The 14,548-nt window shown below is 36.4% G+C and overlaps 2 protein-coding genes across 4 annotated transcripts in view; both read right to left on the reverse strand.

The window, feature by feature from the left end:
- Positions 1 to 5,005, reverse strand: part of arhgef16 (Rho guanine nucleotide exchange factor (GEF) 16) — a 21,572-nt gene extending 16,567 nt beyond the window's left edge. Inside the window, exons 1-3 of the mRNA XM_051903468.1 lie at positions 4,838 to 5,005; positions 1,565 to 2,155; positions 89 to 140 (exon numbers count right to left, since the gene is read on the reverse strand). Coding sequence (XP_051759428.1) covers positions 89 to 140; positions 1,565 to 2,062 — 550 coding nt within the window. The 5' untranslated portion in view covers positions 2,063 to 2,155; positions 4,838 to 5,005. The remainder of the gene's footprint in view (positions 1 to 88; positions 141 to 1,564; positions 2,156 to 4,837) is intronic.
- Positions 5,006 to 5,808: 803 nt separating this feature from the next.
- The window catches only part of espn (espin), an 82,506-nt gene continuing 73,766 nt past the window's right edge, over positions 5,809 to 14,548 (reverse strand). The window contains exons 12-14 of one of the 3 annotated variants that reach the window (XM_051903457.1): positions 8,097 to 8,176; positions 7,604 to 7,615; positions 5,809 to 7,442 (exon numbers count right to left, since the gene is read on the reverse strand). In XM_051903457.1, the coding sequence (XP_051759417.1) occupies positions 7,295 to 7,442; positions 7,604 to 7,615; positions 8,097 to 8,176 (240 nt within the window). In that variant the 3' untranslated portion in view covers positions 5,809 to 7,294. Of the gene's footprint in view, positions 7,443 to 7,603; positions 7,624 to 8,095; positions 8,177 to 14,548 lie in introns of all 3 variants that reach the window. The other 2 variants (XM_051903455.1, XM_051903458.1) reach the window with 2 other exon arrangements.

Raw genomic sequence — 14,548 nt, forward strand, 5'->3', positions numbered from 1 at the left:
AAAAATGTGCAGAGCAGTGTATCCCCAGGACCGGAGTTGAGAATCACTGATATAGTATCTCTCTAGGGAACAACAGTGAAGAACAAACCGTCTTTAAATGAGCCAGCATGTTTCCTGTTCCTGATCCTCCCCAATGTTCTCTGTGAGGAAAGACAGCATAAATACAAGACAATGTGAAAAAAAAAAAAAAATGCTTAAAAATATAAAAGGTTCTTTGATAGTTGATAACTTGAGAATCATTAGCAATAATAATTTATCTAATCTAAATGGATGACATTCCACATAAATCCCATCTGATGGTTTGAATAAGGATATTGAATATGGATATAAAATAGGTTTTTTGCCTTTACTGATAGAACAGCAGAAAGCTATATTTAACATTGCTATAATCTGGTATAAAACTGAGTTTGCTTCTTTTTTTTATTTTCTTTTTTTAATCAAACTCCTGCCTTTCACACTTGAACTAGTTAACCCTGAGACACTGTAAACCCTGGGTAAATGGAATCCTGAGTAATCTTGCTTCACATTTCACACTGATCATAATTTACCTAGGGTTAACAATTAAAGGGATAGTTCACCCAAAAATGAAAATTATTTCACGTCATCATTTACTCATCCTCATGTTGTTCCAAACCTGTATGAGTTTCTTTCTTCTGCTAAACACAAAGGAAGATATTTTAAAGAATGTTGGAAACCAGACAGCACCCATTGATGGCACCCACTGACATCCATAGTAGGAAAAAAATACTATGAAAGTCAATGGCTACCGTCAACTGTCTGGTTACCAACATTATTTAAAATATCTGTGTTCAGCAGAAGAAAGAAACTCATACAGGTTTGGACCAACAAGAGGGTGAGTAACTGATGACAAAATTTTCATTTTTGAGTGAACAATCCTTTTAATCCTGGATATTCATAAGCTGCCGTTTCACACTGTACATTCCAAAATCCTGGGTTAACATCCTTTTTTGCTTATTTGCGGTATCAGTCTCTGATTGGAAGAACGACGCACATTATGTTTACATAAATGCTCAAGCATTGCGCATACTGTATATTGCTGACGTTACTATCAAGTTTATCATGAATGGACATTTCGGACTATAATGGTAAGAATGAAAAGTCTCTTCTTCACTCCAATTGTCACGTTTTCTATCAGCATTTGACATGTTTCCTCTCAAACACTGAATTTACTGTTTATATACAATGCACAGTGCTTCTGTGACTGTCCGAAGCATGTGAATAAGAGGCACGCAATTGGTTGTCTGTTGCTAAGCGTCTAGCAGTAACATTCTAACACTGCATCCTTTCACACTGTTAAAGTTTGGCACCACAATGCAGGTTTAACAGTGCAAAAGCAGTGCTACTGCTCCAAAGTTTCATAACCCTGGGTAAAAAGCAGTGTTAACCCCACTTCTAAATTACAAGTGTGAAATGAACGGTGTTTAGAACAATGATAACCCAGGGTTAAGCGCAGTGTGAAAAGCCCTATTGTGGATTTAACTACATTAATTTGAAAGCATCCTAGTGGTTTAATAACATAATAATCTGAGAGCAAGACACTTGCCTTGCGTCCTGATTTGTGTGCTTGCTTTTGGTTGTCCGCCTTCTCTTCACTGGCCAGTGTCAGCGTTTCTGTTTGGAGTTCGCTTGGCAAATCCTCAATATTTAAACTGGTGACTGCAGCACGGTACGATTTATTCCTGCGATTTCTCCTCATGGAAAACCCATCACCTGCATCGCTGTCATAGTCCTCCCAGGAGATATCTGTGGACTGCAGGGGGACGGGCAGGGTCACCACGGTGGTGTGGTGGCGGTGTTTTGGACGGCTAGTCACAGCCAGATTCTTGGGAATGAGCTGTCGAGTGCCCATCTTACGAGCTGCAACACTCTGGGTGCTGAGCACTACAGTTCTCTCATCATTTGGTGAATTCGCACTGGACAGGTCGATGCTCGAAGCCGAACGTCCTGGAGGCTGGTCCAGCTGAAGGACTGAGCTGAAATAGCTCTCCGGAAGAAGAAGAGACTGGCCACCCATGGAGCCATCGGATTTTCTGTTAGACATGGCACCTTTACCTGGTTTCTTGTTTGGCTGGTTGAAAGTGTTTGGCACTTATAGAACATCAGCTTGGGGTCACCAGCAGACCACTGCCCTAACCTGTTACAACAGAGATGGGTGGAGTGAGAGAATGTTGGTGTACAGAGCACACCAACTCTAACCCTGCTCCTGGGGACCCACTGTCCTGCAGAGTTTAGCTCCAACCCTAATCAAACACACCTGAACCAGCTAATCAAGCTCTTCGGGATCGCTTGAAATTCACAGGCTGAAGCAGGTTGGATATAAACTTTTAAGGGCAGTGGGTCTCCAGGAGCAGGTTTGAAGACCTTTGGTACAGAGTCTTTGACTGTAAGGCTTTGTCAGTATACTCTTTGTCTACTATATTCACTTAGGGTTAAATTAGGGTTGTAATTCTGTTTGAATGAAATTTTAAAAATGTAAGGATGGAAGCCTTTTCATTGTTAAAGATCTGAACAGAAGTAAAGGGCAGGTTAAGTGCAATGATGGTGAACAAAGCAAATGAAGCATTTATAATGCCTGTTAAGAAATATTCACATCCCTTTTTCATTCAACAACAAAGTACTCAATGAAGTGAAAGTAAAAGTTATTATGAACTAGACTTTGCTTATACTGTATAATAAAATTACCATCTAAAGTTAATGCAGCAACAGCTTTTCACTCCAAAAACAATATTACATAAATAAAACCTATATTTTTTGTTTGTATAGAGAAATTATATTGTGATAAATCAGCAAACATTTTAAACAGCATCATAAATACTACCATAAACACCTTAAAACTATATATTGAGTCAAGTCACATTTATTTATATAGCACTTTATACAATAAATATTGTTTCAAAGCATCTTTACATTAATAAAAAGGAAAATAACAGTGTTAATGTTATAAAATTTACCAATTATGAAAGCTGTAAAGCAGCTCTACAAAAGGTAACAGTGTCATTATTCAGTTCAGTGTTGATTCAATTAAGTTCAAAACAGTCAATGTTGCAAAATTAGTGTCATACTCCAGCTCAATTCAGTTCAAATTTAGTTTTCATCCGATAGTTTCGGTGCATTAAAGGGTTAGTTCACCCAAAAATGAAAATAATGTCATTTATTACTCACCCTCATGTCGTTCTACACCCGTAAGGCCTTCATTCATCTTCGGAACACAAATTAAGATATTTTTGATTAAATCCGATGGCTCAGTGAGGCCTGCATTCACAGCAATGACATTTCCTCTCTCAAGATCCATAAAGGAACTAAAAACATATTTAAAACAGTTCATGCGAGTTCAGGAGTTCTACCTTAATATTATAAAGCGACGAGAATATTTTTGTGCGGCAAAAAAACAAAATAACGACTTTTCAACAATATAGTGATGGGCTGATTTCAAAACACTGCTTCGAAGCTTTGTGAATCGAATCAGTGACTCGGAGCGCCAAAGTCACGTGATTTCAGCAGTTTAGCCATTTGATAGGAGATTCCGAGTCACTGATTCGATTCGTAAAGCTCCGAAGTAGTGTTTTGAAATCGTTTTGAAAATAAATATGTTTTTAGTGCCTTTATGGATCTTGAGAGAGGAAATGTCATTGCTGTGAATGCAGGCCTCACTGAGCTATCGGATTTAATCAAAAATATCTTAATTTGTGTTCCGAAGATGAATGAAGGTCTTACGGGTGTGGGACGACATGAGGGTGAGTAATAAATGACATTATTTTCATTTTTGGGTGAACTAACCCTTTAAATCAATATTACTGACTACTTAGTCTTGTAAAACTTTGAATATGTTAATGTATAAATAATATATGAAAAATGTATCAAATTTTATGATGAGAAATGTTTTATTATGAATAATGAGAATTATGGAATAGACATGTCTTTCAGTTATTTGCCACACCAACGTGGTTCTAAGTCTCCCCTGTTCTTATGCATTGCAAAAAAAATCCTGGAGGAAAATATGCTTCATGTAGCTCCATCTGTTTTTAACTGAACATTTTTCAGCATTACCAAAGCATGATTTTGTCACTGCCACTATTAACACAACCTGTTATCCGTTTGGAATGTCCCTTGATCACGGAAACAGGTGCACTCAAATCATGTGAAACATTTCTAAAGCGCTGCATAATAGTCATAGAATTACTCTAAACAAACTATTATGCAACTTGGTCAACACAATTAGTTCAGTTGCCATTTACACTCAAAAATAAAGGTTCCAAAAGGTGTTTTTTTTTTTTTTTTTTTTTTTTTTTACAGCAATGTCTTAGAACAACCATTCTGGGTTACCCAAAGAACCTTTCAGTGAACATTATTCATTATTTTAACCCTTTTCCCCCTCAGTGTGAAGATGAAGAACATTTTAATCATCTGAAGATCATTTGTTTTCAGTGTAAAGAAACTTTTGTGCAATGCAAAGCTTCCATGGATTTGAACTAATGATGGCAACAACAACAAAACTTTATTTTTAAGATTGACATTATAAAGTATAATGACACTGTGTTAATGACACCTGTGGTCAAAATAGATATGCTATAATAATATCAAAATGCAATAAAAAGTCAATCTATTGGTCTGAACTTTGTTTTTTAGAGCCTTTTTGACATATAGCATAACTGTTGGATAAAACCATATAGACACTGCGGGAATCTTTTAACACAAAACTGATCACAGTCAGCCGGATAAACAACTCACTGCACTTCACGCCCAGACAAACTAGTTATCAAAACAAAAGCACTTTCAGTCTGTTTAAAGGTCATACATAAATACTGGATTGACTTACCCGGCTAATATCACATGCACTGTGCTTTTGAAAGTGTGCAACTGTCAGATTTCCCTGCACGGATCCAGAACACATTATATATATGTATATATATTTCAGCAGAACTTCAACACATTCCTACACCACCTCCGCCGTCTCTGTATTACAACGAAATACGTCACTCCAGGTGAGCCGAGAAACACCCTCCGGTGATGCGCTTATACTTCCTCAAACTCTCACACATTGCAGAATCTTGCGTTTTTATTTCTGTTCATACAAATGAGATATTAATTTGTGCACTTATGACCAGACAGAACATGTGTTTTATTTATTTTTATTTATCTATTTTCTATAATCTACTGATTTTCCTGTAGTCTACTTCAACTGTAAAATGCTCATTGCTCCATCTGCTGGTAAAGTTTGGCACTACGTGAACACATCGCTAAACCCCGCCCTTTTAGTCTCTCTTGCTGATTCTGAATTCATAAACTAAACCTTCATTGAAGTTCATTCTTCTGATAAGCGTTCAACTTTCTATTCAGCTTTCACACTATCACTTGTCTTGCGATGCCTGTTCAAATGGACTGTATAGGAATATTTACAAGTAAATATTACAAACACTACACTAACATCTGTACTAACTCAGGTTTAAATATTGAGGTTTAGGATATTATAAATACTATATATATGCTATATTTATAATGGCTATGTATTATATCCTCCTATCACATTATTGTTAATTTATTTCTTGCTGGGATTTATTTGTAACATTCAGTCCTGTAACTTAATTTGCATTCATTAAACCTCTGTAAAAATAAATAAATTAAAAAAAAATATTAGCCTATATATCAGCTAAAGCATCATTGAAATGTCCCTGAAACTGCTCATTGTTTAACAGTTTAAGCCTGAGGAGCTGAATTGTCACTTTATACCCATGTTTAATGTATCGGATGTGTTTTTTTGTAATGTATATTAAGTATGTCACAGGCAAATATTATTTAAATTTTTATTACGTTACTTGTTTTGCCATTGGGAAAATTAAAGTTTACAATAGTCTGCCTATGAAAGTCAGGCTGAAAACAGGGGGAAAAAACAAAAACATGTAATTGATATTATAGGGCAGTAGGAGTTTATAAGCATTGGAGTAATTATGAATAGAAAATCTTCTAATGGCAATGGCGTTCATATCTTTGATTTCAGCATCATTATGGCATCTGATAAACAAAAGCAGAATGTTCCCAAACACAAGGAGGGCCATGCTTATCACTTACATATACTTGTAACTTGTGTGTTTTTTTTTTTTTACAGTTGTACAGAAAAAAAACAAACACTTAAAATACATCAACTCTAACCATCGCACAATGTATGACACAGGAAAGACGAGTGATATTATGCATGTGTAAATATGCACACACATATACTTTCTCACATATGCACGCACACATACAGATTCACATCCGGCACTTTTCTGATGTCTAGTTACACTAAACACATTAACAATAGAGAATGATCTACAGTTGCCAAGCAGAGAGGGAAAAAAAAGCTTCATTTTTTGGGGGGACCACAGCATGGCTGAATACACTGTCATGATTTCATGACATATTAAGCTACCAACATCATTTCCCCTCCTAAAGTGAACTTCCTATGTAAATCTCAGTACAGATGACAGGGATTTTTTTTTTTTTTTTTTTTTAATTAAAGATGCAATAGAATATTTAAGACATTGGCTTCATATGGGTTTTACTCTGTTTTCAAAATCCTTTCTGATAAACATTTCAAGCTTTGTTATCTGGGAAGACTTTCTATGACCAAATATTAGTTTTGATCTCTGACACCATCTTCTGGTGAAATATTGTTTTTGCATTATGTGCAGTGGGGTCAAACGTCCACAGAAACTACTGGTAAAATATGTACACTTTTTTTTAAATTTCCAAATTGCACAATTATTTTATATAAAGAAATAAAGATGTACCATAACGCAAAGCATCACTTACTTTATGTAAGTATACACCTGTTCAGTACTATCATACTTAATAGATTATGACCACATGAAGTAAATTTTAAAAAGCATCCAAGCAGAGTACATGTGATTTCCTTGACATATATTATCTATCTATACATGAAAATACTACTAGAGATTTGAAATGAGACATATAACAAGCAGGAGGGAGATGTGTGAAGTATTAGTTGGGGAGTGCTAAAAATATTTTCAGAATTTTCTGCAAAATAATTTAAAGATCTTTTTAGTTCTCAAGACTGCTAAATAAATCATATACACAAGACCTGACCACAATAAAACATTTGTTTCATTCATTTTCACTCATTTTAACGGACCAACACATCTTCAGAACTAAGACTCTGAAAAAGTGATGATGAAGTGGTCGAGCAAGCAGAACGCTGTCTGGTGACCTGTCTGTGGTTTGGGTCTAAAGGGTCTGGCAGATTCTGAACCGTGAGTTGTGCAAGAGTGGATGGGGACTACTGTTTCGCTATGTCGCCTTTCTTTAAAATGATCTGCCGTTGCCATGGCGCCAGCTTGGTTTCATCATAGCCTAGTGTTCGTAGTCGCTCCAGTTCCGACTTCTCTTCGCTCTCCTTCTCCATTCGCCGTCGTTCCTCCTCTTTTCTGCAGGGATGAGAAATGAAAATGAGGTACATTAACATGTTTTTGATAAAATTACATATAATGCACATTAATACAATTAAAATGTAGCATAGTCTTAATTGAATAGGAACTACTTCTACAACTACCATTAGTACTGCTATGATTACTAGCGAATATCTCACCTTTTCTGTTCCCTGTCCATCCAGGAGTGAATAAAAGAAATGAGAGGATTACATGATGTATATAAATATATATATATATTTTTTTTTTTAAATTTTGAACAGAAGTCACTACAACGTTCAAAAACACTACAACAGAAAATATTTTACAGTTTTACTTACTTCTTACCACTTTGGCATTATAATCCACAAAAGATATTGAGAGTAAAAGACAGAAAATTCACAGATTTGCATGGAAGAAATGCATAGAAGAAGGCAGAACTATAAGTCTTATTCATTAGGCTAGTCATAAATAGCATAAATAAAGCTATTACTTTTTGATATTAGAAATTGGCAAAGTTAATCTTAAAAGGTTATGGTTGTTCACAGTACTGAGTTAAACACTAAATTGTTTGAAAATGTGATGAATGAGGTTTACAAACAGTAAACAGAAAAACACAGGAGATAATTAGAAGGAAACAGAAAGACAAAATCAAGAGCCCTAGCTTTAACTTACTTCTCTTCATCCATCTTTTTCTTCATAATATCTCTCCTCCAGGCAGGTAAGGAAGCCAGACGGGCCGCCTCTTCTTCAACCTATCACACACAAGAAACAATGACACATAGCTGATGATGAGATCAGCAAAGATTTTTTAGGTTAATAACATTTTGTGTAGACAACTTCAAGAGCATTTTTGATGTCACTACAGTGACCTCAAAAAAATCACAAAGCATTAGAGTTAAAAATAAGATACAAAAGCAGTCACTAGGGCGGTACCCTTTCAAAAGATACTAATATGTACCATTTAGGTACTAATATGTACACATTAGACACTAATATGTACCTTTAAGGTACTAACACACAGTGTAAATAGGTGTGAATAAGGTACAAAGGAGTACCTTTTGAAAGGGTACTGCCTTAGGGACAGCTTTTGTACCTTTTTTTTCCCTGAGAGTGTATGTAAAAGTATCTTGAATGCTAGAATACTGGAAACACTAAAAAGCTCAATAAAAAATAGAGAATAAAAATAAAGATACATAATTTTATACTGTGAAGTACAATACATAAATAAAAAAAAAAAAAAAAAACTAATCCTATCAAAACGCGTTACTGAAGAAGTCCCACCTTTCTAAATAAGAGCCAATCGCGATTGGTAAAGTCATTGCGTCACTGCAGCTGCCATTAGAGGCTCCGGTTTCTATAGAAACAGTCAGATGCGCATTTCCTATAGACACACGCACGTAGGACAGCACATGCGCATTAGCTTGATCCAGCCTGAAAAATGCAGTTTTTTTTTTTTTTTTTTTTTTCGTGATTCGAGCGTTTAGAAACAAAAATTTATGAGACAGTTGTTGTCAGATTTCATTGGTGATTTCAAATATGAAATTTAATCGAAAGCTTGGCGAACAGCTTTGGAGAATTTGATGTTTCCCCATTCAAAGAGATAGAAGCTGCAATTGCATGCCTGTGAGGCCTTTCAAAGATGGCCGCCGAGTGAAATGACTTGTCTTAAAGGGACTTGCCGGTACGCAAGGAAAACTGGCGGTACGCTAAAGGTAAAAATAGAGAAGTGCCGGTGTTCTGCCGAATTTTGACCCCCCTGCCTGATTATTACCCCCCTAGTATTGGTAGGTTTAGGAGTAGGTGTTGGGGAGGGGTTAGGGGTGTTGTTAAGATTAGGCAATCAGGAAGCGACTTCAAAGAGGGGGGTAATAATTTGGCACGGGGTCGAAATTCGGCACAACACCGGTACTGCGTACCGGCTCATACCAGCCCACTTCGAGCACTGAGAGTACCGCGAGAGCGATTAGTAAGCATACTGCTCTCTATTCGCTCTCGCAGTACTTTGATGTCATACACCAATCGGTCTGCATAGCGCCACTTCAAGTCGAACACACCTAATATAGCAAAACAACTAATAAAGCAAAGTACCTAATATCACATCAATTATTTTACTTAAGTGCAGTTTTACCCATCTCATGTTTTTATTTTTGTGCTTTTACATTTACAATCAGTCTAAACCAGCTTGTCTGCAAGGGCAGGTGGGGCAGAGCCCCACCAAAATATTTATCCAAAACATAGACCTCTATATAAACTGAATCATGAATTGTAAATGTGTTCAGCATTCTGTAACAAATATTTTTGGATCTTCTGACTATTTTAAATCGTAAAGTGAGCAGAACATACTAAAATTTAGTGTATGAATTCGGCAGGCATGTGTTATGATACTAAGCGGGGCAGCCGGTGCCTGAGCCCTCCCCAGCTCTACAGCACCCCACAATTTTCCAAGGTAAATCTGTGGTGAAAAATAGAACTGCAGCACGTGCTAATGTGAATAATGTGAAAAATGTTTTGTTTGTTCTGTGAATAGAAAGGACTTTCTTTTCCTTGCCGGAACTTTTTCTATGCGTGCCTGTCATTCAACATTAGAGCGCCACCCTCAGGCTGAACAACGCAAGGACGTTAGACCTCTGCCAAAAGTGTTCTGCATGTTTTACAAAATGTTTATCATAAACTAACGCTAAGACCCAGAATATGCCCTACCTAAATTTACGGCAAGGAACCGCTACTGGTCTAAACTAGAGGTGAACTCGGATGCTCCAGTGCAACCAAAACTCCTCCAACATAGTAGCATCCTACTTTTTGTACAAATTCCGCAGTTTTCATACAAAATATGCCACCAAAACCCTTTAAGACACCTTTAACACTAAAATACAAAATTTCTGTATACACTGCCCAATAAAGTATTTTTTTTCTTTCACTCAGACAGGTAGTGTGTGCACAGTGTGAAAAGTGATCTTCTTCCTCCATTCAGATGGTAACTATAGCCCAGCAGAGGGGGAGGCCATCTTCAGCTTCTCATTTCCCCTCCAAACGGATCGATTACCTCAAATGCTACTGTGGAGCCACATCAGTGGTAACCAGAGTAAACTAATCTGTGTCTTAATATTTCATTATTCCCCTGGGAATTATATGCCAAAAAAAAAAAAAAAAAAATGCTTGATAAAATTGCTTGATAGATGAAGATGCTTTGAAAATGATTTGATAGATGCAGAAGTTTAGAGGGTGCAGCTATAAATGATGAAACATGACTGCACACTGATGTAATTTCTTGCTATATAACAATCAGATCAAATAATTAGCTTTTCTTCCATCATTACTTCCATTAATAATGTAGTATTGCTTTTCTTTAAAATGTTGGGTTGCCTTTGGATTCTGCCTAATAATTTGGAAAATTTGAAAGACATTAAATGACAGCTCAATAACCTATTATATAACCTCTTAATGAAGAAAGCTATACTGAATCTATAGAAGAAAAAGAAATTCTATTGCTGTATAAGAGAACACAGTTACTGTTGAAAGTTTGTAGTTGAAAGGTTAGTAAAGAACGATATTTAGAACGATACTGCCAGACTTAAATGTTAAATGTAAAGAAAGATAAATGTATTCGTACAGAGAAATATTTTGGTCTCATGAAAATGTTATATTTTATCTCAAATCACAAGAAATTATATTTTGCATAAAGAAAATATATATATATTTTATGCATTGTTACAATTTTTCATGATTTTTGTTGTTGTTGTTTTTTAATACTCATGCCTGAAGCAAATCACACAATGTTTTTTTTTTTTTTTTTTTGAATCATCATTAGGCTATAAAATAGGCTTAATTTTCTTTCATCAAAATATATTACTTTTCATTTTAATTTTGGGTATGGAAATATGACCTGAAATATGGCTCTGTGAGATTAAACTATGTGAGTTAATTAGAGATGTCACCTAAAACATTTTACTTTTACCTCAAAATATAGAGCACATACCACAGAACAGAGTTATAACATTGTGCATATTTAGTATCTGCCATTATATACTTTTCTAATTTACACACTTTCAATACTGCTGGAGTTGACATACACACTTCCTACAGTCCTGCCTTTTTAAGAAAATGGCTGCTAAATGCCCTCAAGAACACAGCTTGAGCTTGACTCCAAAAATAGCTGTGATGCCATAGTTAACTCTCTAATTCTTATTTAACTCTTTAGATAAGTTAAGTCCATGGAACCTAACAAGAGTTGATAATTTGTAGAGCAATAAATTATTGTACTAAGCAAGCATTAAAAGGTAAATTTAAGTCATTTCGTAAAATATATGTTCTTAAAAAGATGTTTAATAATTTTATTAATGTTGTAAAAAGAAATCACAAATGAAATGATCTCGACTTATGTATCCAATCATAAACTTTAGATTTATTTAATTTTGTGTATATTTCTCAAAAAAATGAACAAACCATCAAACCGACACTTCAAACATGGCTAGATGGAACAAAACTGAAACAGTTAAACAATTTAAATGCCAATGTTAGGTGTAAAAAAACTTATGAATATTAACGGCAAAAAAAAACCTTTGCAGTTAACTTAAGTAGAAATCCACCTGCTTTTTAAAACCTCTTAAAAACAACATTGCCAAACACATCTGCTAACAAAAGATAATCAACCTGAAAGATAAACAAAAAGGTCAAGAATTCTCATACACAAATGCATCATGGTTAAATAAATAAAAGCATTAATTATGTTCAGAAACTATAAGTTGTGTGTTCTTAACTCAAAACAGGGCAAGAACACTAAGAAAAGAGGGAACACATTCCCTCTTATCCTAAAAAAAATTATACTGATATTTTCCAAATAATTATGCAACATGCAGAATAAATCATTTAAAACAGATGATGTAAAACATATTGTAGCAGTAATTTATGTCAGTGATCTTCTTCTGATACACTCAATTGTAAGTCGTACAAATACCAAACAATAGTCCAAAGTTACAAAATTCAAATGGCTTTTTTAAATGAATGAATCAGAAGAACTTCAATCAAAAAAATGTTTAAAAAATAGTCAGAATAATCTTATATTTTAATTTATTTAATTTCAAGAAAATGTATTTTGTGCTTCAAAGTGTGAGCTGATTATTTACTAAAGTAGCTATAACACTTGTTGATTTAAAGCACTTTCAACAGATATCACTGTTAAGATAAACTAGCGCACTTAAAGTGTGTGTGCATTATTTTATTGTTATATCTTATATACTCACTGAAAAGTTATTCTGCTAAAAAAGACTGTGATCTTTCCTTCACTTCACCCTGTGAGATGAGGTGCAGTTTACAAAACATAAATATTTGAGGTCTAAATTTACATTTTACACCACAGCTTACAGCTGGTTGTAAGAAGTCTGATGACAAATGATGACAGGACAGGTTGTTGCTTAAATTCAGTTAAGCTCAACATTTGATCATTTCTTTTGACAATCAAGACGTCAACATTTTCTAGAAGTAAACTGCCTCTGTGACCAAACTGTTTGCTAATTTGCTTAACACAAGCATTTATTCTGTCTCCTGATAATTGTGTTCCATCCTTCAAATAATTTGACCTGATAAGTCAGATGTCAAACATCTCAGCTTCCTTCTCTTTCCAGAAGGCGAAGCTTCGATCAATATATCTAATAATTTCCTCATTGCTAAACTCTTTAAGTTCATAAATAAGCTTGATGGAGTCCTCATTGGGCTCCTCTTTGGTATTTGCTTGGCCCTGTTCTTTCACAGTGTGTGGGGCTTCCATCTGCGGGCTTTCAGCTGTTATGGTTGCTTGTGTTACTGTGTTTTCTGACTGTGGTGCACCTTGTGCTGCAATGTTGTCATGTGGTAGTTGAACTTCAGTACCACTCTTCTGTATTGCTGTATCATTTGTAATGTTCTCCGCTGAGTCTTCTGAAGAGCCCTGTTGGGTGGCCATTGCATCTGAAGTTGGCCCTGGGTGTTCAAAGGGGACGTCTGGTGGTGAAATACTTGAAAGACTTGCGTCAGCTGGAGCAGCTTGTGATATGCTTACGGACGACTGCAGAACCTCTGGAGGGAGAATAAGCTCAGCAGCTTCCAGCAGCCCACCACCCTCCACAGAGTCACCAAAATACTTCACCTTGATATCCTCAAATCCATCTGACCAATCACGTTTCCCTTTCTCGATACTCTCCATTACCTCTCGGTGGAACTGGCGGATCACTTCCCATGGGTGACTGCCAAGTCTGTCAAACATTTCATAGCAAAGCAAGTGGCGGAACTTCCGCTCAGTGCGGGACATGTTCATCTCAAGAAGCTGGAAGTAGCCAAGCATGAAAAGGTCAAGGGTTAGACTCTCATATTGAACAGGTGACCCGTTGATGTGGGGAAGGAAGTGCTCAGGCCAGTAGATCATCTGAGCTCGACTGAGTCTCCGGATTTGTCGCGTGGGCACCTGGCTCATAATGGTCCTCCAGTGGCCAAGAAGATTTCCCACAACCTGTCTTTGTTTCATGAAATACAGCAGTTGGTCATCCTCCATTTGCATGGTACCATCTGGCTTAGCTAGGTTCTGATAATACAGGGAATGACAGTCGTTCTCTTCAACACTTAGAGTCTTCCCTCTTCCTGAGCACTTGTAGGATTCAGTCATGGTGTACTTTCTCCAGTGTTCCAGGAACAGAAACACAATCCTCTCCTTTCGCATCTCGATGCACTCCTGGACATAGCTCAGGTCTGTCTGCACCTCTAGACTACGGGTGAGCTGCTCTGAGGATAGTGGATTCATAGAGCTGTCAGGGTGGTCATGGTGTTCTGAGTCAGATGGTCCTGTTCTTTCAGGCTTAGTGTACACCAAAGTTGCATGGGACTGTGTTATAGGTTCCTCATTCACCAATGGTAAATTTGGATCTTGCTCTATTGGTGACCCATCTCCGACTTGTGAGTTGCTCTCACTGAGAGAGAACAGCAGCTCATCCTCCAAGATTGGCTCTGATGGGTAGCTACATTCACTAACTGCTGGCAAGGACCTTGTACGTTTGTATATGCGGTTCATTTTGTCATCCTCATACTTTGACTGGCTATGAATTTCGTAATTAGCTTTTAGGTTCTTCACTGACACACCACACTGCTTAATCTCCTTC

This window comes from Ctenopharyngodon idella, chromosome 8 (assembly GCF_019924925.1).
Source record: "Ctenopharyngodon idella isolate HZGC_01 chromosome 8, HZGC01, whole genome shotgun sequence".
NCBI classification, from domain to species: domain Eukaryota; kingdom Metazoa; phylum Chordata; class Actinopteri; order Cypriniformes; family Xenocyprididae; genus Ctenopharyngodon; species Ctenopharyngodon idella.